The sequence below is a fragment of the Hyaena hyaena genome, unplaced genomic scaffold, assembly GCF_003009895.1.
Source record: "Hyaena hyaena isolate Hyena2069 unplaced genomic scaffold, ASM300989v1 scaffold_257, whole genome shotgun sequence".
NCBI lineage: Eukaryota > Metazoa > Chordata > Mammalia > Carnivora > Hyaenidae > Hyaena > Hyaena hyaena.
This window is the reverse complement of record NW_024080889.1, coordinates 2,265,806-2,293,772: the sequence shown is the minus strand read 5'-3', so window position 1 is coordinate 2,293,772 and position 27,967 is coordinate 2,265,806. Positions and strand designations below refer to the sequence as shown.

At 47.5% G+C, this 27,967-nt stretch overlaps 1 protein-coding gene and 1 non-coding gene across 7 annotated transcripts in view; one reads left to right on the top strand and one right to left on the bottom strand.

The window, feature by feature from the left end:
* The window catches only part of LOC120240623 (BEN domain-containing protein 5), a 1,403,952-nt gene that overhangs the window by 14,829 nt on the left and 1,361,156 nt on the right, over positions 1-27,967 (bottom strand). For 4 of the 6 annotated variants that reach the window (XM_039245389.1, XM_039245392.1, XM_039245387.1 and 1 more), the window contains exon 12: positions 2,355-2,451. In XM_039245389.1, coding sequence (XP_039101320.1) covers positions 2,355-2,451 — 97 coding nt within the window. Of the gene's footprint in view, positions 1-738; positions 969-1,792; positions 1,856-2,354; positions 2,452-27,967 lie in introns of those variants that run through there. The other 2 variants (XM_039245386.1, XM_039245391.1) reach the window with 2 other exon arrangements.
* On the top strand, positions 8,100-8,184 carry TRNAG-UCC. The gene has a single exon. It is a non-coding gene; the product is annotated as a tRNA-Gly (tRNA).

Genomic DNA, 27,967 nt, shown 5'->3' with positions numbered 1-27,967 from the left:
GGGTGGGTGCATTTTCCTCAAGTTCTCAAGGCTGGGAACTTTGAGGAATGACTCTCCAGCTCTTTCCTAAAGAGGCTCCAAAGTTTAGAGCAAGGGGGTCCTGTGAACAGTTGAATCCAGGGCCCTGAGAGCTCCCTGCATCCTTTGCACCCAGTTTCAAGTTCCCATGTCCTGTCCATCTAGAGGAACTCTTTGCTAACTGATGCTAGAACAGCAGCCTGGGAGGCATGGGGCTTGGGCTCAAGTCCTGGTTGTGACCAGTGCTGTGTGCCTCCTGGACCTCGGCTTCCTCATCTGTGTCATGAAGAGGGCCTGCGTGATTGCTGGTCTCCCTGAGTGTCAGCACCATCTCACTGACAGTGGACAAGCTAGAAAGAAGTCTAAGGGATCATGATAATTTTATTCAGGCTGACAGAGGACCTGAAAGAAACAATCCCCAAATTAACTTGTAAATGAGAGCCTAAGAATTCTTTTGAGCGTTCTCAAGCTTTGAATTTTTAAGAACTTTAACCAATCAAGAATGACTTCTAAGAATGAACTGAGCCCTTTTCTCTAGAGGTGAGCTCCTCAAAGACAGGGTCATGCCCTAATCACTTACTCATTCAAGCACTCCCTTCCCCCCAGGGCCTGGCATAAAGTGCTGGTTTTCCTAAGTGAATGAATGAATGAATGAATACACGCGTGCAGGCTCTGTATGGTCTAGGCTACTGTGGGAGCACAAAGAAACAGACATGAACCTCCTGAAGGAGTGTTTAATCTACCAGGAAGAGGGTGGGGGGGCACAAACACCCTGGATGATTAGTGAACAATCTGAGACACAATATGAGCCAGAGCACATTGTTCTGTAGACTCTGTGTGGAGACATGGGCTCACAGTATGGTGGAAGGCAGTCCTGAGAGGCATCCAGACCAACCAGAGGAGTCCAGGGTCTTGCCCCAGGCTGTGGTGAACTGGTTGGACATCTGGGGTTGCAACCCAGAAACCAGAGGAGATGGAAACATTTATTCAGCACCTACTGAATGCCAGGCACTCTACCAAGCTTGTATCTAATCATTAAAACAATCTTTAGAGATTTTAGTTATTGTCCCCACTTTAAGGTAGAGAAAGGTTTCAAGAGGCCAAGAAACTTACCTAAGATCCCACAGTTAAGATGAGCCTGAGACAGAATTTGAACCCATACTGATAGTGAGAAAGGCTTCCTGCTTGAGCTGGAGCTTAGCTGGATTTCAGTCTAGCTTTGGAATGAAGAAAATCCTAGGCCAAATTCTGCCTCTGCCAAAATCTCTTTGACCTCAGGCAATTTTCTTCACCTTTCTGAGGTTTCTTTTCCTCATTCGTATTGTAGGGAATATAATATATATGAAGAGGAAATAGATCATGTGTAAAAAGTGCTTTACTCAATAAATAACAGTGAGTAATATTGTTTTTGTTAATGATAGGGTGTAGAGGAGGGTGCATCAGTGCAAAGGCCCTGAGGCAGCAAAGCATATGGGAAAGGTCATGGGCAAGGTCAGTGGGAATACTGGTCTGGCAGGAGAAGTAAGTTGGACATCATTCTGTCCAAATTTTAGGGAGGCTGGATCACTACAGAGTAGGAAATGAGGCCAAGAGGTAAGGCAGGGCCAGCACAATTCCAGATGCCATTGGATGTCACTGTCCAAATGCTCACTGGGCTTACTTCCAGGAGGCATGGGAATGCCCAGCACTTTGGGCTCTGGTCCAGCTCTCCGGAAGGATACTTACCCCCTGACCTTCTCTCCTCGCTGACCCAAAACGTTGACTCCAGCAGAAGACCTGATGTAAAGCTTCTTAGGGGTATGTCCTTTTTAGCCCGGAACCTTCTCTCCTTGAGGGTCTATTATGTTCTAAGGGGATACACGTATGCCTGACAATATGCAGTATGGTTTAACACACATCTCATAATAACCTTCCAGGTGAGTGCCATTGTCCCCACTTTACAGATGTGAAAATGGAAGGATCGGAGACCTTATGGGCCTAGATGAAATAGGAGTCCTAGAGGATGAGTAACCGGATGAAGTAGCACATGGAGACACACAGACTTACTTGGAACAACAACTGGGCTCAGTCCCCCAACAACTCCCATCCCCATGGACTGCCATGTCCGACCCAGAAACGTGACCACCCTACACTGTCTGACACTGTGATGATGCCTTATGGTCAGAAAACATGCTGTTAAGTTCTTCTGCCCCATACACCCTGTGGTAGGGCAGGGATTATCTTTCCCATGCCACAGATGGGCAACTGAGGGCCAGAGAGAAGCCCAGGGAAGTTGCCCCTGGACACAGAGCCAGTTAAACAGGACGCAAGCCACACAGTTCTGCTCAGTCACTTACCGCAGCCTCGGCATGGGAATTGTCACTTTCTCGACCAGGGGGTTCAGCCGATAATAATCCAAAAATGTTCTTGCCACATTCCTTCCCAGCTTCATATCTGCAATAGTGTGCGTCAAGGAGCAACTTTGAAAGGAGAGGAAAAAGTCAGAGGAAAAAGAAGGCTGGTAATAAAAATGATAACAGTAACCGAGGCAGAAACACCACTCACCATTCTAAGCTTTTGGTATGTACTGCCTTTTTTGATTGGCACAAAATTTTAGGTACTATTATTTTCCTCATTTCACAGATGAGGAAATCAAGGAACAAAGAAGTTAAATAATTTTCCCAAGGTTACAGGACTAGGAAGGAGAGGAGCCAGGATACGGGTCTAGGTTGTCTTACCTCAAGGCTCTCTTCCTGGCTTTTGGAATATACTGTGTCCCTCTGGGAATCACTGGGCTTCCACGGTCTCACTAGTGTTTGTGGGACAGTGAAATGAGTTTTCACCACCATCTTCAAGAAGTCCCCACACTGGGGTTGGACGTGGCCCAGGACACGGAAACCAGACCCGATGGAGCACCTACTGTATTCCTGGCTTGGCACTGCTACTTTGTTTACCTATGTGTTTTAAACAATCCTGTAAGGAAGGCATCTTACTCTCCTTTTTGCTCTCGGAGGTTAAGGAACTTGTCCAGGGCTGCCTAACTTAGGCACTGGTAGAGCCAGGACTCCGATTCAGGAATGTCTGGCTCCAGAGCAGTGAACATTCCACCACCCTGGGCTGTTTCACAACCTGAAGGCACCTTTTCTGTCAAGGGCTGAGTCAGCCCAGGCCAGGGCCTGGGGAGGAGGAAAAACACCAGACAAGTTGTTTATGACAGTGAGATGTGCCGCAGGCTCATCATGCTCTGGGGCCGCCACCTGCTTTCTTCCCCTGCGTGTGACCAACCTTCTCTGTCCCCTTCTTTACAGAGTTCACAAGCGGGCATTGGGCATGGCCTCTCTGACCAGCAGACCCTGGTCTACTCCTTTTAACCTAGTCAGGCTCTAGCCGGCTTGGGGAGACCAAATCACCACTGTGTGTGCTGACAGCAAGACTGCAGGGGTGCAGAAGAGAGGAGAGGTCCTTGCGGACCAGACTAAAACAGTATCAGATGCATCTAATCCAGTTTCTGGCCCTGCCACCTTCTGTGTTTGGCACACTGTATTTTTCCAAAAATGTTTGCAACAATATTTCCCAGTTCACATGGTATTCTATGTTATGACCTTGACCCTTCTTCTACCGAGAGGTGTGGTCTCCTCTCTTTGAACCTGGGTGGGTTTGTGACCCACTTGTGACCACAAAAATGTCAGAAGTGGTCAAAGTGACCCCGCGGGCCTTCTGAGGCAAGGTCAGTAAAGATGTCACTTGCCCCTTGCCTGCTGGACACTCCAGCTGGGCGCCTGCACCTGCACGCAAGCAGTCTGGCTGCCCCGAGGCCACCATGCTGTGAGGAAGCCTACTCGCCCATGAGGGGTTGCACGTGGAGGCCCTGTCACTATGCAGAGACACGACCAAAGAGAGACTCCCGCCAGCCCGCGGTGCCGCCAGCACACTACTGTCTCTGCTCCAGCAACTGCATCAAAGGCTCCAAACTAGGAACATTTCATTCGATGGCGCCCTCCCCAAATTTTGGACCCATAGAAAGCACGAGACAAGAGCTAGTGTTTTAAACGCTCGTCCGGGGGAGGTGTGTTATGCAACAGGAGAGCCCTAGAACAGTCTCCCGTAAGCGACTCCATCCTCCTGAGCCTGGGGCCCCGCACCCATGAAATGTGAACAAGGGCCGCCTCACTGGTCCTGGGCTGAGGTGTGGGCGCTGGTGAAGTAAGTGAGAGAGTGAGGGACGAGGGAAGTCTGAGCCCATGCTCCCCAGCCTGCCCTGGCAGCCAGACTCAAAGCCACCCTCCAAGAAATCCGCATTACCAAAACTCTTGAACCTTGCAAGGAAACGGAGTCAGGCTGCCACTGAAATGTCCCCTGTGAAGTGCTGATCATTTCAGATGGGCTCTGGTTGGAAGGCAGGGTTTTAAAGGTGGGAGTTGTCTAGGACACCCTCTGCCTTTCCCTCTCTGACCATGTTACAGATCCCTCAAACCCTGAGGGCCTCACGCCAGGCTACTCACTGCAATGGTCCTGTTTGAGTCCAGCAAGATAGGGGACCCGGCCGGGAGGAGGGGAGAGACGACTCAGACATTGTCAGTTAAAACAAGCTGTCTTTGTAGGAGGACTGAGGACCCGGGCAAGGAGAAGTCTGGCTGGAAGCCTTTCCAATATACTGCCCAATAGAGAGAGAGCGAGAATGCAGAGTTCTCAACTTTGCATTGCCAACAAACATCTCCGGATGGCCTAGAAGCTGAACATGTCTTCTGCATATTCTTCTGTGGCTCACTGATCTGTTTCTCGCAGAGGGTAGGAACAGACAGCAGGTGGGGTCAAGACCACCGACTCACAGAAGCAGGGGGGCTTGGCTGGGATGGTGTGAAACCCAGACTGATTTGGGGACTTCCAAATCAGTTCAAACAGAGCCGTCTGAACTCAGGGGCTGGTGTCAGTAACTGGTATTTCCAGGACCTTCAACAGCTAGCAAGGGTTTGGGCATGTACTGTCCGCTCTCATTCATTCGCTCATTCATTCTAACATTTGTTGGTCTCCTCCATACGTATGCCGGGAGGAAGAGTGACAACGACGGGGCTAGAGAAAGAAGAATTAGACAAACACAGGGGCCAGTCAAGAGGAGGAAACTAGCACGTCCCAGCTGACTCCATCACTGAGCAGCCTGCTGCCCCGTCAGCTTCCCAGCTGTTTATTGTAGAGCTCACCCTGTGCACCGTACAGTGGAGTTACTCTCGCCAGTCCCCGCCGCAATCCTGCAAGGTCAAAGTACCATTCGACACATATTTTGCAGAAGAAGAAACTGTAAAGAAGGAAAGTTTGCATAAGTGACCTGGAGTCCTGTGGCCTGAGGATGAGGTAGGTAACATGTGAACCTGAGGGTCTTTTAACACGGTGCATATGGCTTCCCCTCTCTGGAGTGTGATCATACATTCCAATACTAAACTCCATGGACATGTAGAAGGACAGAAGGACAGTGAGCCTCAACTGGGGGAATTGTGGAAGGCTTCACGGGAGTGGGTGGGTAACAAAGATTTGAAGGATGAGGATGAATTGCAAGGGGGAGGAGGAGATGGGATCAGTGGCAGCACGGAGTGTGGCCGGGACATATGACCCTGAGCCATAAAAAAGACAGAAAAGGAGCCAGGGACCCAGGCAACCTCAGTGTCGAGCAAAAGGTGAGGCTGCAATGGAAGGCTGTGCACAGATCAGGGAAGGCTTTGAATGCCAAATTAAACTTCTATTCCATAGGCAATACAAAACAGTTGATATGGGTATCTGTGGTCATATCTATCATTTGTCCACTCTCTGTGTAGTTATTGATCATTTGCTATGTTCAAGCTCTCCGGAAGTCTCAGGGTATACTGTAGTAAAAAGTAATAAATAAATAAAACAAAACAACTAAGACAATGGTTCTTAAATCTAGAAGTGGAGACAGATAATGAAGCAATAAAAACTCAAACAAATATACGGTTGTGATTGTACTCGTATAGGATGAAAATAAACAGGGTCTGTAAGAGAGAGCGACGGGGTGCTGCTTCAGAAAGGGGATGTGGGCGGGCCTCCCTGAGGGGAGGACGTGTGAAAGAGTGGACAGGGGCAGCGGGAAGGGTCCCTGGGTGGGGGAGAGGGTCTGAAAGGGGGCTGGCATGGAGGGACAGCCAAGGGTGAGATTACGTGAAGCCTTATTCTGGGTCACCTGAAGGAGTCTGGATCTTCTGAGAGAATGGGAGGCTGCTGAAGAATTTTAAGCAGGAAAACGAGACGGTCTGATTTATAATTTTCAAAGGTCACTGCTGTGCTAAAAATAAGGCAGCAAGAGTGGAAGCAGGGCAGACGGGCCAGGAGACTACTGCAGTGGGTCCGGGGAATAGACAAGGGGCCTCTGGACCAGGATGGAGACAACAGAGATGGGAAGGTACTTTTTGGGAGAGGAACTGGCAGGTTGGCCATGGGGCCTGAGGAGCGGGAGGGATGAGCAGCGGCCTCCCGTGCATTTAGCCTGAGCAGCCGAGTGGATGCGGTGCCGTGACTGGGAGTGCAGAAGCCTGAGGGTAGTGGAATAAGCTCAGGGAAGAGACTCGGAGTTCAGTGTGAATTCGAGATGCCACTGAGACACTAAGCAGCCAGGTCCTAAGTTGGAAGTAGGGAGAGAGGCAGATCATGGAATCGGTTTCTGAACCGCCAGTCCTCTGGGACCCTCAAGCCGCAAGCTTGCTGACTGTATGGCATGTTCCGCTCTGCGCAGCTCTCCACCTCCTGCTCCTCCTGTCAGAGGACACTATTCTCGAGCATCCTGAGGTCTCTCGGAGAGTGGCAGTGACTGCGGCCCCCTCTGTTCTCCTGTCTCAGGGCCTGGGATCTGGTGCATTGAATGAGCACATAAGCAGGAATCAAGAGACCAACCTGGTTTCAATCAGCAACTTGCCATGTGACCTTGGCCATCTCCCTGCTCTGGGCCTAACTTCTCTATGGGTAAATGTACGGTCTCTCGGGTCCTTGATAGCATTAACATGGTGTGTTCAATACAATAAGCTTATGAAAAATCCCATCCTCATTCTTTCATCAACAAATATTTACTGAGAACTTGCTCTATGTTGAGTAGTTTTGGGCACTCAGGACACACAGCAAACAAAACTCACAAAGATCCCTGTCTTCATGGAATTTTGTTCTAGTTATGGGAGACAAACCATCAACCGTACACATCCGTAAGTTATTGAGAACGTCAGAAAGTGAAAGTGATAGTGCTATAAAGTAAGGATGAAGGACAGTGTAAGGGGAGTACAGGGGCACATTGTCGCACTAAGTACAGTGGTCAGAGGAGCCTCCCTGAAAAGGTGGCGCTGGAGTGGGCTTGGAGGTGGTGAAGGAGTCGGCCAGCACCCAGGAGCAGGATCCTCCTCATCAGAAACACAAGCCCTGACCAGCCATTTCATTTTTGGCCTCTTGCTAAGTCCAGCCCAATCCCACTACTGGAGACAGTAGTCAGCCTTGGGGATGAGCTCCCCCTGATGGGAGTCAGAAACATCTCCTTCGTGACTCATGACAGCTTCTTGAGGAAGGCCTCCCCACCTCTCTGAGCAGCCCCAGAGGGAACACATCTCACACACACCTTCCTGCCTGGCCTGTGGCCTCCCTTCTCCATCCTGCTCCTTCCCCTTCATCTCTGCTGCCGTCTCCATACTTCTCACTCCCTGCAGCTCTTCCAGAACCACCTGTGAGCCCGCATAGCCTGGCCGGCCCTGAAGGGAGTCAAGGTCCAGCCCCACTCATCAGATATCATATTTCACTCCCCCTTTCTCCATAGCTGTGCGCTGTGGCCAGCTCTGATTACCATTCCCATTTTGCAGATGAGAACTTGGAAGTGACTTGTCTAGTGAGGCCCATCAAGAACTGGCACAATGAGGACTGAAGCCCATTCATTCATTCATTCATTCATTCATTCATATATTTAGCAAGTGTCTTTTACATGCCAGATGCCATTCTGGGACACAGGGAAGAGAAAAACATAGTCCTAGTCCTCATGAAGATCTTTCCTTGCTATCATCCTGCCTCCAATAATAAAATTTAAGTCCTACTTGCTCCCTGTTTTGAAAGCCCCACCTCGGGGTGCCTGGGTAGCTCAGTCGGTTGAGCGTCTGACTTCCGCTCAGGTCATGATCTCACCGTATGTGGGTTCGAGCCCCACGTTGGGCTCTGTGCTGACAGCCAGCTCAGGGTCTGGAGCCTGTTTCAGATTCTGTATCCCCCTCTCTCTCTAACCCTCCCCTGCTTACTCTCTCTCTCTCTCTCTCAGAAATAAATTTTTAAAAAAACATTAAAAAAAAAGAGAAAGCCCCACCTAGAATTCTTTCTCTGCTCATACTCCTGCCCTTGCCAGCAACAGCTAGTCATGGTTAAAAGGGAAAGATTAATTCTGCAGAGTGGCTGGCCAAGGAAAAGTGATTTCTCCTTGGCAAGGCTGACAGCACTGCTGGCATGTTAAGAGGCACCTGTCTAGGGGCCTGTAGGTAAAGCCAGAAGAACAATGTGACAGTGAAATATCTTTTGCCTCTGCCTCCTTCTCCCCTCTTCCCCCGGTGTTGGACAGGTGCATGACTAAACAGGTGAATCCTCCTCCAAAGCGTAGTGTGGGGGGCGCAGAGGTCACTGCAGATTCCTTTCCAAAAGCAGGTGAGTCCTGACGCACCCCTAGGTGAGGTTGCCTGTGAATGCGGAGAGCCAGGGAGAGCCAGAGACAGGGAGGACATGGAGACACAGCAGGAGGGAGGAAGAGACAGAGAGACAGGCAGAGGCAGAGACCAAAGAGAAAGAGATGCAAACAGCCAGGAAGATATGAAGAGAAACCCATCAGGATGGAGCAGAAAGATAAGGAAGATCATCAGTGGGGGCTGAGAACAACTTGAACTTGAAAAGTGGAAGGAAACAGAGTGAGGAGCAGAGAGACAAATAGGAAGCGACTGGCAAAGGCGGGGGCGGGGGAGGGAGAGAGAGGGAGAGAGAAATGTAGACAATGGGGAGGGAGAAAGAGAAAGGCAGAGGGTGGAACAGAAAGAGTCACAAGCAAGCAGAACAACACAGGCTTTGGAGGAGACAGCGCCAGACAAACGGGGAGACTGAAATAGAGGTAGACGGCGGAGACGGAAGGGAGGGACAGGTGAGAGCAGGGAGGCCTCCTCTGTGACACACAGACGCAACTCAGGAGGGTAGGAATGTTGTGAGAGGAAGGGGGAGATGAGCGCACACATGTAAATGGTGGGGAAGATGCCAAATCCCGGAAGAGGGAATCCAAGGTGGGGATCAGGGAGGCTCTGGACTGGTTTCCCATAGCTACTGTGATGAGTCATCACCAACTCGGTGCCTTGAAAGAACGGACAAGTATACTCTCACCGTTCTGGAGGACAAAAGTCTGAAATTGGTTTCAAGGTGCTAATGGGGCCACACCCCCTCTGAGGGCTGCAGGGGAGAAATTGCTTCTGGGCTCTCCCAGCTTCTAGTGGCCGCTCTGCACCTTGACTTATGACCTCATCACTCTGGTGTCTGCCTCAGGGCCACACTGCCTTCTCTTCCTGTTGTGTGTCCAGTCTCCCTCTGCCTCCTCCTTATAAGGATGCATGTGACATTTTGGGCAAGCTACTTAACATCTCTGAGCCTTAGTTTTCTCATCTCCAAAAATGGATAATGCTACCTACCTCGCAGGATTCTCATGTTTAGAATATATTAGAAATTATATATCCAAAGCACCTAGCACAATACTGGCAGGTAGTAGCTCTTTATTATCATTATTACTTATGAACCTGTCATCTTCAACAAAGCCCGAGCTCTTCAAGGACAATGGTGTGTAACATTCAAACCTGTTTCCAAAGCCATTTAACTCAGGTTAGGACTATAGCAGAGGCAAGGAAGAAACAAACAAGGTAAGAGGGAGAAAAACAGGAAACGAGATAGAGAGAGAAAGAGGAAATTATTTAAAACATTTTCTGGATGTTCAGGGAAAGGTCTTGCAGGTCCCTTCCATACTGCATGCCTCAGTTTGCTCTCTGTAAGATTGGCTAGAGGGTGACCTCTGGTTCTAATCTAGGTTTCACTCTACCCACTCTGCCCCAGGAGAAGAGGATACCCTTTCCGGCCATCCAGATCAGGGCAGACTTCTCAGGCACGGGGGTAGTACCTCCACTCTGATGGGGTATTTGGAAAAGAAATCAGGCTGGACGCTGGCTGGGCTAGAACAGATGGAGATCTGACCTTAGGAATAATGTGCCTGAGTCTGGACAGGATGTCCTTTGGGGATTTTTGAACTTCAGACCACATTAGGCAGGTTGTCATTCATTCATTATTTGTTACTCATTTATTCATTCAATAGACACTTTGCAAGCATCTCCTGTGTTTTGAGCCATGTGATAGGAATATAGACTACCCTGGGCAGTTAGAGAGAACAAAACAGGAACGGTCCTGCCTTCACACCGCTCACAGTCCAGGCGCTATCAAACTTGTGGACTGGTTGATTCTGTTGTAAGGAGCATCCTTGCCACTAGATACCAGCAAACCCTCCACCCTGTTGTGACAACCCCAAACTGTCTTCAGACTTTGCCAAACATTTCTGTGGTGTGTGTGTGTGGGAATTCCCAGAGACACTGGTCTAAGGGATGCACGATATCTGATGGGGTGCAGCAGGTGAAATGGGGGTGGTGGGCACGGGCAGGAGCTTTCGAAGCGGGCAAGAACTTGACCGAGGGAGGCCCCAGCTCCCCAACCTGGGAAATGTCATCCCCGAGTGCTCCTTGGAGGCAGGCCAAGGGGAAAGGAATGGGACTTCACAGGCTGTGTTGACCTCCTAGGATGGCTGTTTCAGCACCTCTGCTCATTACCTGGGCAGGGAGAGTGGCCTCCTTCTGTGTCCTGCACCCCTTGGCTTCTGGCCTCCTTGCCCTGGATTGCTGGTCTTTACAGCTCATCTATCTCAGGGCCATTCCTCACTCAAGAGGGAAGTTCATTTCTCCTCCCATCTCCCACACTCCAGCTTGTTTCATGCTCTCTCTCCTCTTCCCACTCTCCCGCCACTTCCACGCCGGGAACTAGCACTTTCCCAGCAGTGCCTCCCCTTCCCCACTGATGGCTGACCACAGCTCTGGAAATTCTCTCACAAAGTCTGCAGTGCTTGCCCAGCTGGGCCCCACTCAGCAATTGGTGGGGCTTGGACTCGGCTCAGTGCTAGAGGGAGCTCTGCTTTCCTAAGATGCTCCTAGATATTTTCAGAAGCTTCCACTGATACACAATAAAAACAAGACTAAAGACCAAAGTCAATATTTGTGCAGCAGCATCTTGGAGCAAGAGGGAGGTGGAGAAGAGAGGCATAATAAGTGGGAGGAGCTCCAATGAGTCCTGGTCCAGGCCTCAGGTGTCTTTGGGGGGCTGCACGGCCTTGCTTGGGACAAGTGTCATTTTCCAATCTGGAAAGTTGGGGGAGGGGCTGACTTGCTGATGTTGTGAAATCTTTCAGCTCTGTGATGTTTTGGGAGCCTCTAGATTCCAAGTTCCTACCTGAGGAAGTAGAGACTACCTGGACCCCCAAGTATTATGGGGCAAAAATTTATGCATATGTGTGAATTTTCTGGGGAGGATATTCATAATTTTCCATAATTTTCAAAGAAATCTGTATCCTTCAAAATGTTAAGAATCTTTGCTCTAAAAATGGATGGAGATACTTGAATTTACCATCATCTTTAGGTAATATTCCTTCTCATTTTCTGACTCATTCACTTTTTATACCGTGACTCTTCTGGGGTTAATGAGAAGCTTGTGCTGGAGCGTGCAATCAACCTAGGCTTGGAACACAGTTAACGGGATGTGGACTCTGTCCCAAGTACCCCTGAATTACCTTAGAGGAGCTCAGAGATTCCAGTGGTGCCAGTGCACCGGAGGGGGCAAAGGAACAGCTAAGCAGGGATGGGGAGGGGAGGAAAGTAATAATCAAAACTAGCCTAGAATTTAAGAGGCCCACTAAAGGGTTTGCTGAAGGGACAGACTATGGGGTCCTTGATCTTTAAAAGAAGGCCTCTCCTAGTTCCTTATGTCTTCATTCCTGACTCAGCCTGAATTTGAAGCACTTACATGGATTAAGGGAATAAACAATATCCTGTGAGTCAAGAGACCCATATATGAATGTCAGCTTTTACCAAATTGCTGTATGACCTGGGCTGGGTCACTCACCTCCTCCTGGGCCTCACTTTCCCCATTTGTATAATTAGGAGGAATTGGCTGTGCTACAGTGAAACTCCATTATAATACCTTACTCCTGGTTACCTCCTTACATTTTATCCTCATTTGGGGACATTTTTGTTCCATCTTAAGCAAAATAGAAATGATTCCATCCTTTAAATTCCAATCTTTAGGGCCCTACTGGCTCTAATGTTTTATGATTTTCTTTCCTGCCCTTGTGTCACTTCCTTTTTAACTGTTGTCTTGAACCTGAAACTCAGGGGATGGAGCTCATGTTTATTATCATTTACTATCTTCTGGGCACCATGTTATTTATTACGTGCAAATGAGGTAGATTTTATTATTCCCATGTTACAGGTTAGAAAACTGAGGTGCAGAGATGTCACTTGTCTAACATCACTCAGCTGGCAATTGGAGGTTAAGACTCAACTCAGGTCGGTCCAACCGCAAGGCCTGAGGTTTTTGGGAATTATTATCATGCTATAATTATATTACTATTTTAACTGTCTTAAGATGGATTTATTAATTTATTCAATATTTATTATCTGCTGTGTAAGGCTCTGGGAGGAATGCTATGGATTTGGAGATGAGAAGTCAGTCTTGGTCCTCAGCAGCCCTTAGGAAAGACATGTAAATAAAAACTGCAGTGCAGGGCAATGGCCTTGATGGCAGAGGGAAGTAAGGGAGGGGGGGCCACAGGAAGTGAGACTTAACATTGGAAAGACCCCAGAAGACTTCTTAGATGAGGTAATACCTGCGCTAAACTGAGTAGGGGGCTTTTAACTGGGATGAATCTGCAGTAAGTAACTTCGTCAATGAATAATTGAGAATTTACTATGCACCAGGTACTTTTCTAGATGCTGAGATACAACGGTGCACATGTGCTCATGGAGTTCGCAGCTCAGCAGGGGAGATAGTCAATAAACAAACAAATGTAGAATGAGGTTGGAATCTAGGGGACCTAACAAAAGAGTAGGAGCTGCCCAGGTAAAGAGGGGACGATGGCACAGGAAGGGATCCCTGAACAGAGGCAGAGGCACACGCATGTGTGCTGAGGCCCGGTGATCCCCTCAAAGACTGTATGACATTTGGTGAGGCTGGAATATATTCTACAAGATGAAGAAAGAACCAAGAGAAATACACAAAGACAGGTCTTTAGTGTCTCATGTGGTGTAATGAACGTGAACTCTATGCTATAGGTAATAAGGAACCATGGCAAAGTTTTAAGGGAGGGAGAGAGAGTGTTAGATTAAGCTTCATAACGATCATTCCTGCAGCCCTAGTAGAAGACGGTTTGGAAGGACCGAGACTGGAGACAGGGAGGACAGTCTGGTCTGGGGAGGATGGGGAGGACTTGAGCTGGGACTCTCACCGGGGGGCAATAAGGAAGGGACAAGATTAGAAATACTTGTCATTGTAAAATGAATGTGAGTTGACTGCTGAATGTGGGGTTCTAGGAATGTGGGGTTCTGGCAGAGGCAGAAGAAGCATCGAGGGTACCACACCAGGTTCCTATCTTGGGGAGTCTGGTGGTGGTGGTGTCACCAGTGACCCTGGATATGAAGTCTGAATGTGGCTCCTAGAATCCAGGGAGCACTGTGTCCCTTAGAGTCCCTTCCATGGCCCTCTTCTCAGTTAGGAGGGTTGCCGAATTTTATTCTGCTGCACATTTGTGTCAAATGACTCTTATGATTCCTACACTGAAGCACCACTGTAATGTCTAGTACTGGCATTCCCTTGTATCGCGTGCTCTTTGGTTCCCCATCAGGCAAACCCAAAGTGAGCCTACAGACACGATGGGTAGGAAGCCAGGCCTGAACTCCCCATGAGACTAACACATTTATCCAATTTTTAAAGAACGGAATCTATGTTCTCAGGAACTTTTCTATTCTCACTCTCCCACACCTCTGATGGGCCAGCTGGCCTGTCTGCCTGTCTGCCTGACTGCCTCCCTCCCTCTGACAAAAGCTAATCAGGATCTGCTCAGTGTCAGGATATAAAACATGCCTGTTCCACGTCTCATTCAATCCTGCTCTATTTTAGTAACAGTAAGACAACAAGTCATATTGTAACCCATGCTGTCATTTATCCCTTGAGAACAGGACTTCCTTGATCAGGCATGCGCCACTTCGCACTCCCTCTGTGGCACAGCCTGTGCCTGAGAGGCTGTCACACACCTTCTGCCTCACTGCCTCTAGGTAAAGTCTGCTCATCCTTCAGCCCTCAGCCCAAATTCCATTTCTTCAAGAAAGCCTTCCCTGACCTCCTGGACAAACCAGCAGCTGCTGTCAGCCCTGTGCCCCTGGGACCCCTTCATATAGGCCTCTCGTGTCTGTAACTATACACACCTGTGCGGTTTTTAGATAAACATCTGCCTCTTCTACTAGACCACCACATTCCATGATGGCAAAAACTATGTTTTGTTCACCATAATTTCCCTTCTGCCTGGCAGTGTATGACACATGTGGTGTTCAATTAGTATTTTGCTACTAATTGTGGGAATTTGGAGAGAAATCTAGGTGTTTGAGGACTTCATTAGGAGGAGAAACAGAGCTTACTTCCTAGTGACTAATGGTGAATGTGATTGTAAGAATAGAGATGCTGAGGGGCACCTGGGTGGCTCAGTTGGTTGGGCATCCGACTTTGGCTCAGGTCATGATCTTATGGCTTGTGGTTTCCAGCCCTGTGTCGGGCTCTGTGCTGACAGCTCAGAGCCTAGAACCTGATTCCAATTCTGTGTCTCCCTCTCTTTCTCTTACCCTCCCTTGCTCATGCTCTGTCTCTCTAAATCTCTTAACAATAAATAAACATTAAAAAAAAAAAAGTATATGGATGCTGAGCTGTGGGGGTTGGGCACAAGGAAGGTTGAAAGCAAGCGTCACAAACTCCAGAAGGTAAAGTGGCCTTGTTCTTCCTCTGTCACTCCTAGGAAAGTAGGGTCCCTGGTAGAGGCACTCCTGATGAAGAGGAGAAGGAGACTATCTCTGTATGAGAAATATTTCCGAGGAGCCCACGTAAGGTCAAAGATTCATAGATGAAAAGGTTTTGTGGAGGAAATAAGTCCCCTCTAGTTCCAGGCAGGTGGATCCGGGGGTCCAGGGGCCACATTTCTTCCATAACTAGCTAGTTCTAGCTATAAGGTGAAACCAATGGAGTACCACTGGGCCTCCAGGGACACGCTATCCTATTTAGCCAAAGACTCTCAGAACAATGCCCCATCTAGGCAGAGCTGCAAGCCCTGAACCCCAGCCTGGAGGGGACAAAATGGATGAGGGTCCGGGAGCCAGCGGGCAGAGCTGGGTGTCAGACCTGAGCTGGCTCCCACCAGGCTGGGACTGACTGATTACACCCAGAATCTGCACAGCTCTTGGCCTCTCTCTTTCCCACTAGACTGTGAGCTCCCCGAGGGCAGAGCCTGTATCTTCCCCATCCTTGGTTCCCCACAGCCTAAGATGACTCCCCCAAGGAATGTTTGTTGGAAGAATAAGTAAATGAATGAATGCATAGACCCTAGCCAAGTGGTTCACCCCCTAATTCTATATTTTCTTATCTGTGAAGTGGTATTGACTCCTAACTAGAGTATTGTGAAGACTGAATGACATAATGAATGTGAAAGCACCCAGTCAGTAGGGACTCTCACATAAAGTAGATGTTCAAACAATACTTTATCCTCTCTTTTGCCTTTAACCACACTCCCAATTTCAAGTACTCCCTGAACTTCACTGGCCTTCATACATTCTAGGCTGAACTTGACAGTGCACCAAATGGCTAGAGAATCATAAAATACCTGAGCAGGAGGGTACCAACAGCGGGCATCTGTCTTGCTTTGTTTTCCTGCTTTCACAACACCCTGTTTCTCCATATTAAGCCCCCAATCTCAGTCTCTGTGTCTCAGGAGGAGCTGACCTCACCCAGAGTCAATCTGATCCTGGCCAATCTGAGCACTGAATGACTTGCCACTGTGATTAGTCGGGTATGCATGTGCCCAAGGTGACTCAACTCTGGGACTTGTGAGAGAGAGAATCAGGGAATCCCTCTTAACCCTGACAGGATGGGATGTCCAGCAGGAGCTGCTGGCAGCCATTTTGCTTCCGTAGGGAGGGAGTCTGCCAGAGAATGGTATCAATGCTCAGGGAGCAGCTGGCGACCCCGTCCTGAGGATGCTGTCTCTAGATCCAGGCATGCTTAACCAGTACTCCTTTGGACTTTAAAGTTTTGAGTGCAAATCAATTCCCCTTGTTACTTAGGTCATTTTGGATTGGGTTTTCTGTCACTTGCAACCAAAGACAGTTGACTAATACAAGATGTTGACGTTTACCTCATCAAACCTCCTCATTTTACACGTGAGGAAGAGATTTGTAAAATCACATGGTCAGTTCTTATACACAGCCAATTTTCCAAATAAATCTATTGCCTCACTTGCTTTTATCTTTACTGCTGACCAGAATAGGAGCTGGTTGTCCTTCTGCCTGGGTAGGGTCATAGAATATTGATTTTGGTCACAGAACATCTAATCTTTCTCTAACAGAGAGAATTTCCTAATTCAAGTCCTCAGCAACCAGTTTTGTTTTGCATTACAATGTTTTTATCCCCCAAGTGGAACTGCTGATGACCGTCCTTTCCCTTCCACACAGTGTAATCAGCAGCAATTAATTCTAATCACAAAGAGACAGCACGGATGAACAGAGCATTAATTGGATGGAAGTAATCAGAATCTCCTTAGCCTGCAGTTGGTACCTGTATGCAAGCATATGTGAGCAGTCTCGTGCATTCATGTGTACACACACACACACACACACACACACACACACACTCCTCCCCCCTCCACTCCAATCAACCAGGGCACAGGAGAGAGTATAGACTAAGCATGCTGTCTGGTCATCATGGTGTAGTATTACAAAATCAAGGACTTTGGAGTCACAAAGATTCTACCACCAAACAGTTGCTTAAAATTGGCCTCCTCATTTGTAAAACAAGGATACACAGACCTACTTCAAAGTGCTTTGGAAGATTAAATAAGTATATTGTATGTAAAGCACTTTCCACTGGTAAGTAGCAGAAGCTCAGTAAGTGCTAGTTTTCTTTCCTTCCACATCAAACACCTTTTATAGCTGGTAGAGAATAAAGTCTAACGTGACCTGAAATTTTAGATCCTTGACTGTTCTGGACTGAGTCAAACAAACCTGATAGTCTCCTTCTGATCTCCCTTTAATCCTATACCACCACTGCTCCCCATCTATCTACCCCAATACACACACACACACACACACACACACACACACACACACACTCAGTCTGGTCATTTTTCAAGGCTTAGCCTAGACTGTACCACACACATCCTTCATGAAATTTTTGAAATTTGTTCCTAGGAACACTATTTTCTTTGAACTCCATTCCTTTTTCATGATACCTGCATGATATAAAGTATATATGGTGATATAAAGTGATATATGGTGCCTCTGCTGCCCTATCTCCTCAAGTTCCTTCACTCCATCATTGGACCAACTTCTTGAGCCAGTGGATGCATGGGCATCCGGCTTGATCTGTGTCCTAAGACATTCAGGTTCAAACTAGTCCTTGAGCATGGGAACCATGTCTCACTCATTTTGCTGTCCCCCAGGACTTGAGTCATGGTGATTCTTAAATATGTGATAATGGCAGTGGGTTGCCCAGGAGAAAACATCTGGGCTGGGACATCAGTAGGTCTTGTGAGGACACCCAAGGCCAATGAGCTTCCTAAGATTGGGCATGGATTCTGCTGGGCTTTCTGAGGGAAAGGATTCAGTATTACAGAGAGAGATCTGGCGGTAATTAACCATGTCCCTAGATCATGTCACACAGGATGCATTCAAATCCAAAACCCTGAGTTGGCTGAGACCTGGTACCCAAGGATATATGATTTAGTAATATACTTGCAGAAGCTCTGGCTTGGGATCAGGTCCACCTTTGCCACCAGGTTTCACAGTGATGTTGCACAAATCATTTACCCCTTCTGGGTATCAGTCTGGCCACCCCAATTTTAGTCAGCTAACAACTGTGAACACCCACTGTGTTCCTTGCCCTGGAAACACAAGAGAAATCTGATATGATTAGCTCCTTTCAAGAGCTCATTGTCTAGCAGGAATTATGAAAAGGAAAATCAAAGATGTTGTAACATCTTCATATTGTGTAGTTCTTTGTTTTTAAAACCTGAAGAATGCTCCTTATCGCCTTTAGGATAAATTGCTCATCTCCTTTACCTGGAACCACAGCCTCTTTGATGTGGCCCCACAGCCACCTATCTAGCCCCTCCCTCTCCCATGCTGACCCTGTGCCCTGGCCACACTATAGTGCCAGTCACTCCCAGTGCTCCGTTATCATTTGTGCCTTTATCCATGTGATGCCCTTCCAAAATTCTCTTTCTGTTAAACTTCTGATGATCCTTTAATACAAAGTGAAAGTATGAAGTATGCGCAGAAGAAGCATCACATCTGTAAACTGGACATAGTTCCAAATGCTATGGTTTTATGAAAGCTTCATTTTCTTTTTTCTCTTGCCTTCCTTTCTCTTCTTTTCTTTTCTTTTCAGAGGGGGAGATTAGATTAGCTCTATCAACACTTTAAAGATGCAATCACTCATTAATTTTTGTATTGCATCTTTGGAACTCAAAATCTGTCTGAGCTGTGCCTCTCCTCATGGTGTTTGAAAACATCCCAAGAGCCAATTAACTAGACTGCAGGCTATGGGTTTGGCTTCCTGGAGAAAGTTCCTTTCAATGCTGAGTGAGGTATCAAGTCAACTTCACCACACCCAAACTTCCTATTCTTAGATTCTTATTCCTGCCCTTGATTATAGTTTTCTCCCTTATTTTTAAAAAAGATTTTTGATTTTTTTAAGTTTATTTATTTATTTGGAGAGAGACAGAGAAAGAGAGCATGCGCGCCTGAGCAGGGGAGGGGCAGAAAGAGAGGGAGATAGAATCCCAAGCAGGTTCTGTGTTGTCAGTGCAGAGCCCAACTCAGGGCTTGATCCCACAAACTGTGAGATCATGACCTGAGCCAAAGCCAACAGTCAGATGCTTAACCAACTGAGCCACCCAGGCACCCCAAGATTTTTAAATTTTTAACTAATCTCTACACCCACTGTGGGGCTTGAACTCACAACCCTGAGATCAAGGGTCACATGTTCTACTGAGAGGCAGCCAGCGGCCCCTAAAGCTTCTCTCTTAAAAAATGCTGTAAGAGATCATTTAGGCCTCTTATTTCAGAGCAGTGAGGTACTCATCCACAGCTCTGAGCTTTCAGGCCCTGGTGGAATGTCTTCTTCTTCCCCTCTTGGTGAATGCTTAATCACCCTTCTAAACTCAGCTCAAAATCTATCCCATTTAGGAAGTCTTCCAAGATTCCTTAAGGCTGAATTAGTTGCCTATTTAATCTGTTCTCTGTGTTCCTACAGAATCCTGTACTCATCTTTTCTTTAACTTTAATTGTACTGTTTTTTAATCCACACCAGGTGAAGAGACAGGTTAGGCAGATTAGGTACCAGATAACATGTGTTATGGGATGATAAAACATCAATGAAAATATAGCAAGCTGAAGAAAATTATTTTTATCAGAACTGTTTACTAATATGTAGTTGGAAGAAAATTTGAGATCCTCAGGTGATGTAACTTGCTCAAGTCATCAAGCTAGACAATGGTCTAGAATGGTTTGAATGGTTTGAATCCAACTCCAAAATCAATGCTTGTGTTGGCTATTCACTTAGTCACATGTGTTAGATGCTGACTGTGTGTCAGGCACTGTGCTAGGCACTGGGATGCAACATTTCAAACATGGTGGATAATGGCAGAACAGAGCCTAATTCCTTATGTTGGTCTCTGGTCTTAAGATCTAGGATTCTTCTGAGGCACCTGGGTGGCTCAGTCGGTTAAGCATCTGATTAGCTCAGGTCATGATCTCATGGTTCATCAGGCACTGTACTGACAGTTCAAAGCTGGGAGCCTGCTTCAGATTCTGTGTGTCCCTCTCTCTCTGCCCATTCCCCTCCTCAAAAATAAATAAACATTAAAAAAAAAAAAAAAGATCTGAGGTTCTCCAGTCCCAGGGTGTGATTTCACCACTGGAAGCTCTGCAGTCAGCCTCACCCCCTCTCCAGAAACAGGCGAGACACTTCCCCACAACAACCCCTGCTTTGCCCCCAAATCTTTGGCTGTGCCCACTGTGGAAAGAGAGCCAAGGCTGCTTCCAAGTTCATTAATAATTTTGGCTTTCTGGAGGAAGGATTTGGATTGCTTTGCTCTTCAAATATCAAAACATCCAATTAACACAGCTAATTAGCATCACTAGCAGCAGTCAAAAGAATGGCAATTTAGATGCAGGATTTCAAAGGTTTCCTAGTTGTAGGCCAAGGCAACCCATCACTTGCTAATGACAAGAATTCCTTGCTTAGGCAATTCTATAGCAGCCATCAATTAGCCTAGCCACCAGGCAGAGACTGGCCCCATCCCTGAGTCATTTGTCTAATCAGAACTGGGAGGAGAGAAAGAGAGAGTTGGGGAGCGGGAGGGAGGGGAAGGGAGAGAATGAATTAGGAAAAAAGGGAAGCACAGAGATGGAGAGATAGAGAGAAATAACACACAAAGACAGAAATTCTCAGAGACTAAAAGAGACAGACACTGCGTGAGAGAGATGAACAAAAAAGCAGCTTATAAATAGACAGCAATCCTAGAGGCACAGAGAAACAGAAATAAACGTCTTAAGTATAGAAAAGATATGACAAAAAACTTCAGGCCACCAGAAGCTTTGGGAAAGTGATTGATCTCTGGGAAGCCTAGCATTCTGATTGATAAAATCGGGCTGAGCTGTGAGAGCAGATTAAAATTTGGCAAAGTTCAGCTGCTATGGTGAGACTCGAAGACCCCATCCGAGCTACTTGTTCCCCCTCACACTGAACGTTGGCCTTTCATGAGCCTTGGTTTCTCTTTTGAAGGTTGAGTATGAGGTCAACGTTCCTCTGTGTGCTTTCTCCTGTGATCAACACCCATCACACCCTCTTCTCCGCTCCTGGTACGGACAACCAGACCTGTGATCAAGTGGGAGTACTGTTGTCTCCCTCAAGGAAGGAAACCAATGGATCTCCTACTAAGTTCACCTCAGAACTGACTTTGGAGTCTTTCCTCCTCCCCACTGCACCGCCTCTGCCCTGGTTCAGGCTTTACGGTCACACTCCTAGAATGTCACAACAGCCTCTGCTTTCTCTCCTTGCTGCTGTCCAGTACAATTCATGTCACTGTTGCCAGAGTGACATTTCTAAGACATGGGTAGGACTATGTTTCTCTCTGACTTGAACCCCTTTTTAATGGCTTCCATACCTTCTCTAGGTCAAGCCCAAGCCTGTTAAACATGGTATGTAAGGCCTCCTTCTGGGTGCTGGCTTCTGCTGTCTCCTCTGTAGCCTCTCCTCACCCTCCTCTCTTACCCCTGTCTACACTCACACTCCAACCACTCGAGATGACATGGGGACCCCTGGACACTTCATACTGCCTTTATCTCTGGGCTCTGCTTTATCCTATCTGGCCCCTGCAGTATCTAACTGATCCTTACTCTGTACTCTTGCTCTGTTCCTTTCTATGTCTTTGTTCACACCCTTCCTCTGCCTTTAAATTTGTTCTTTTCACCACCTCATCTTTCACCTATCATGTTTATAAGGGTCACAAACTCAAATGTCTTCAGAGGGCAGGCTCATAATAGAAATAGGTATGATGACAGTTGTAAAACAGTAGGAGATTAGTGGCAATTTGGACAGTAAATGCCATGCTCAAAGCCCTCAAACTCAACATTAAACTAACCAACCAACCAAGTCATCAGTCAGCAGACATGCTCCTGGCCAAAGCCACTATCTGCAGAAAAGAATTAGCCGTGGGCCACCAGTTGGCCCACTAGGCCCTCCAGGCTCAGACTCCATTACATCCCTTGCTATCTCCTCACATCCGGTTTCCTCATGAAAGGTATTTTAGCAGCCTGTGCCATCTCCTTCCTTTTGGGCCCTGCAGGGGTGTTAACTGTGTGTAAATAGCTGCAAAGAACCCTAATGTTTCCAGTGACTAGGCCAATCCTATCATACGCCTGGCCCAGGCAAGATGTTATTAATCAGCATTTTAATGAAGCCTAATTACTGCAGATGATACCTCCCACCAGGTAAGACAATGGTTACAGATGGGAGCAAACCAGGAAATCGCTGCCCTCTCCTGGGCTAACTCAGATTGTAAGCATGGAGGGTTAACTTGGGAAGGACTGGACAGCTGTAAGGATGAGAGTCCAGCAGAGGGCCCTGCTAGCAGTAAGAAATGACTCCTCCCCCAGTGCCAATATAAACAGTCGGGACAGTGAGTTGAGCTGGACTTCTTGCTAGGGATGGGCTCTGGCAAGTGATCATCATCTCTTCTGAGGTCTCTTCTGGCTGACATTCTATTTTTCCAGATATGACTATGTGTTTGTTTCCAGTACCTATTCCTGAGTCAGGCCTTGGTAAGGCATCAAAGTCTTCCAAAAATGACCTTTGTTTCCTCAACTCTTTGTTTTCTCTCTTTGCCCTTCCATTTACTCTTCTTCTTTCTTTACAATGCTCCTTACAACAGGGCCCCTCCCACTGCCACTGGCTCCTGTGGCACAGCAATAATCTGGACTCTGAGATCAGATAGTCTCAGCTGTGTGACCTTGAGAAAGTTGTTTCCAGCATCCTCATCAGTCAAATGAGAGCAGTAATCATGTCCTATCTTTTCCACATGGTTGTTCAGGGAAAATACCTAGGGCAATACCTGCTGCCTAACCAAGTCAATTTCTTTTTTTTTTTTTTTTAATTTTTTTTAAATGTTTTATTTATTTCTAGGAGAGACAGAGAGAGACAGCGTGAGCAGGGGAGGGTCAGAGAGAGAGGGAGTCACAGACTGAAACAGGCTCCAGGCTCTGAGCTGGCAGTCAGCACAGAGCCCGACGCGGGGCTCGAACCCACGAACCGCGAGATCATGACCTAAGTGAAAGTCGGACTCTTAACCGACTAAGCCACCCAGGCGCCCCTAACCAAGTCAATTTCTTTACTTCTTTTTAAAAAAATTTTTAATGTTTATTCATGCTTTGTGTGTGTGTGTGTGTGTGAGAGAGAGAGAGAGAGAGAGAGCGAGCGAGCATGAGCAGGGGAGGGAGGGGAGGGACAAAGAGAGAGGGAGACAGAATTCAAAGCAGGTTACAGCCTCTGAGCTGTCAGCACAGAGCCCGACATGGAGCTTGAACTCACAAACCATGAGATCATGATCTGAGCTGAAGTGGGATGCTTAACCCACTGAGCCACCCAGGTATGCTCCCCCCACCCCCAGGTCTCTTTCTTAATTCTGCACCTTCACTGAGAAGTCAGTAGGTGGGAGAAACATTGGGCCCTTGCTCGTTGTTTCTTGACCTGGGAATGAAGTCTGGACTCTACAAGGCTTCCAAAATCATACTAGGGGGAAGGGCCACTGGTCTAGGGTAAATTAACCGGCTCTCCCTTTCTATCTCCTCCTACATACACCATCTGTTTCTCCTGTTAATACAATCATTTCCTCATGCTATTTTCTTGCTCAAGAACCTTCTCTGGCTACTCATTGCCTATAAGCTAAAACCTCAGATTAGTACTATGGTCCTCAGGCTATTATCTGGATCCAAAGGACTTTTCCAGCTTTACTTCCTGGGCCTCTCTTGTATGAAGTTGCCACTCTAGACAGGCCAACTCCTTAACATGCTCAGTTCTAGCACAGAGGCTTCCTTTATCCATGCTGATCCTCTCTCTGGAGGGCCTTCCTTGGGTCACCACTAGACTGTAACTTCCGTCACCAGACTATGAGAGGGGATGCTATTTTGTTTCATTTCATTTTAAATCTATTAACAGAGCTAGATACAATGAAGACTCTCAATAAATATTTGTTAAATTGGACTAAATGACAGCCCTTCAAATTTTTCTTTTTAAAAGTCTGGAATAGTTCCCTTTATATGCGATGATGTAATCAAGTTCAAGATGTGAAGCCAAGAGACCTGGGGTCAAACTCAAGCTATGCCACTGTAATGGCTAATTTTATAAATCAGCATGGCTGCAACACGATGACCAGATAAGTGGTTGAACATTATTCCAGATGTTTCTGTGAGGGATGTTTTGAAAGGGATTATCACTTAATTTGGTGGACTTTGAGTAAAGTAGATTAATCTCCATAATGTGAGTGGGCTTCATCCAATCAATCGAGGGCCTGAATGGAACACTGACTTCCTTCGGAGCAAGAGTGAATTCTGCAATGGACAGCCTTCAGATTTGAACCATTAAATCTGCTCTTCTCTGGATCTCCAGCCTGTTCACCTACCCTGCAGACTTTGGACTTGCCAGCCTCCATAACCATATGAGCCAACTCCTTAAAACAAATCCCCTTCTCTCTCTACATCCTACTAGTTCCATTTTTCTGGGGAACCTTGACTTATACAACCACGTTATACATTTATGTCAAGTTATTCTACCTCATTGAGCCTTTGTTTTCTAAACTGTAAAATGGGGATAATTGTTCCTCCTTCACAGAATTGTTGTTATGATTCATTGTGACCCTGTGCATGTGAAAGCCCTGGAAGTTGTGAGCTACTGCTCCGTGCTAAATCTTATCACAGGCTCACAACCCTCTAGGAAGGCATCCCCACCTGACCTAGCCCTCTTTAAACTCAGACATTTCTGTGCTCCAAGAGTAGTCTAGGCCCATACCAAGCTGACTCTGTCCTCTCTTTTACCATCTAAGTACATGTGAGGCCCAGAACTGGAGGGAGATGGAGTGGGCAGGGATGGGGTCCCAAAAGAGGCTAGTTTGGGTAGCTCTCAAAGCTAGAGCAGAGGCTGCTATAAAGGATTCAGACATGATGCTGCAGTTGGTTGGGTCTTGAATTTAAATGCAGCCCATTGCTCTTTGTCTTGACAAGGTAATAAAAAAAATCCTCAGACAGTATATTATGGATGCAAAGGTGCAGCACAGGCTCTCTGCCCGCCACCTGGGAGAAGGAAGACATGTCTGGGCCTAAAGGAGGCAGGCCTTAGGGGGAGGGAAACAGGTCAGAGTGGACAGCACATCATTGGCAGCACAGGGAGGGCCTGGACCCCTCAACACGAGGCCGGTGCTTCCCGATCCTCCATGCTGTGACTCACAGAGGAGATGCTATTTGTTTGCACAGTGAAGGAAACTGTGAGGGGCTGCTTTCTGCTCAAGGTTACTGGCCCCCAAACCTGGGCCACTCCAGCCTTGTGAAGCTATGCACGAGCTGAGGTATCAGCACCTTGGTGCAACTCACCCAAGCACTGAGGGTAGGAATCTCTGTAATACACCTTCCTCTTCCTCCTCAGCTGGGAACACAGGAGATGCTATGGTCTTCATGGTAGACCTGGTGGAAAACTCAGCTAGGAAGTCATAATTGGGCCCCCAAGCTCCAATGGGTCTTGTGATTGCTGTCTCTCTCGATGGGCCGAGAATCCTGCAAATCTGATCATGTCGTTCCTCACTCAAAATGGCTAGCACATACACTCCTCAGTAGGGCACAGAAAACAACCCTCCCCTCCCCCCCTCCGCCCCTGTGCAGCTCCATCACTAAGCACTCCCTCCTTTAATAATTTTATCTATTTTCTTTTTTTTTTTTTTTTTTTTTTTTTTTTTTTTTTATTTCTAGGAGAGAGAGACAGTGTGAGCAGGGGAGGGTCAGAGAGAGAGGGAGTCACAGACTGAAACAGGCTCCAGGCTCCGAGCTGGCAGTCAGCACAGAGCCCGATGCGGGGCTCGAACCCACAAACCGCGAGATCATGACCTAAGCGAAAGTCGGAAAGTCGGACGCTTAACCGACTAAGCCACCCAGGCGCCCCTAATTTTATCTATTTTCAAACAACATCTGGCTTCCCCCCATTATTTCTCTCCAGGTATGGATGTGGCTGATTTGACTGCTCTAGGATAAACTTGTCCAGAAAGTAGAGCTCCAGGCTGCCTTGGCTACAGGCTGCAGGTGGGTCCCCAGTGCTCATATTAGGACTGGCCTTGAGGTAACAATGGCTCCCTGTGACATGCTCTTTCCTGATGGACCACTGCAATAGCCTGTGTCAAGCAAACTGCACAGGCACTTTGAAGACTTCCATCCAAGTCAGTTTTGTTAGTATCACATTCACCAAAGCAAGTCACCCAGATACACCTAACATCAGTGGGGCAAGAAAGAATACTCTGTCCACTGTCCTTTCTGGCACTTGAAGCTCTAGACATCCAGCTGCTGACCCACCATGCTGTGTCATGTCTCTGGGCCTTGGCCTGGAATGTTCATTAACTGTAATATCTGCACGTCAGCTTTTCCATCAGATTGTATCTTGGAATGCAGGGGGCCTCACTTGATCAAGTTATGTGTCCCCAGCCACCCAGTATGGGACCTGACACAGAAGGAGTGCTCAGAAAGACCCATCATCTGTACTATGGTTGAAATTTGAGTTCACAGAAAAGGGCAATAGAGATTCCTTAGTCAACTGTCCCCTTCAGTGAGGAAGCAATGTGTATCCATCTTTGATCCCCAACGCCCAGCACAGGACCTGGCACGGAGTGAGTGCTTGATAAACAATTTTGCATGAGTTCTCCTAACATTTATATAGATAAGAAAATGAAAGACCAGAGATGGAAAATGAAGTTCCTAGGTCACACAGGAAGTTTCTGAAAGTCTGGATTCCAGCCCGGCTCCCCTGATTCCCAGGAGGCCAGAACCCACCACCAGCCCTTTTCTAAGGCCTTGTTTCTTGACACAGACCTAAGGTTATGTGAAGTAGGACTTTACTTGTTTGAAATTTCTCTTAGATCAATTGCCAGATCCAACATAAATGAGTTCCCATTGCTTTAAAGCCGTGGAGGCAAAAGGCAATTGCTGTGAAAGCAACAGAGCTGGCTTTGGAGGCTGAGGGGCCTGAGTTTAGGAATCAGCAGAAGCACTTGCTGATTACATGACCTTGTGTAAGTGCCCTGACTACTCTGTGCATCAGTCTCCTCACCCCACTTCATGTACCACGGGGGACCAGAATGCCTACACGTCAGGGTTGTAGAAGAGGTCCTGCTAATGTGTATGCTTACCTAGAACACGTTCATCACAGGTGGCCACTCATGGTGACATTGTGTTTCCAGATTGTGCTTCAAAGCCGGCCTGCAAGCACTAGCCATCACCCTCAGAGACGGTTTGCCCTGACAAAGACTCCCAGGCTCGATGCCCTGCCATCCTGGTATTTTAATATTCACAGTGCCACCGCTCACTCTGGAACAGCCACTGACCATAAAGTTTGACATTTTGAAGATTATAGTGCTTGGAATTAGTCATGCACATGTGATGTCATTGTTCCTCCTGGCCTTGCTCCCGAATCTAAAAATGACTTTCAGTAAAGCCCGGTAACTTTCCCTCAACAATTACTCTCTAGTGCGGAGAGGTATGCAGGCATTGAGGCCAAGTGAAAACTCTCCGTCACTTGGGAGAGAGCCAGACCGGAGGAGAGATGGTGTGAGTCCGCATATTTGGAGGAAGGGGTCTGCTCCGCCAGGCCTTGGTGGTGCACTGCCTCCCGGGAGCAGAGGGGCTGGAGGGCTGGAAGGGACGGTGCAGGGAGGGGCATGTGAAATCTCACAGCAGTCTGGCTGCGAGCACAGGAGTGGAGCAGGGGCTGTGGGATTGCAGGGCTTGGGTTCGGAGCCTGGCTCTGCCCCTCACATGTTGTGTGACCC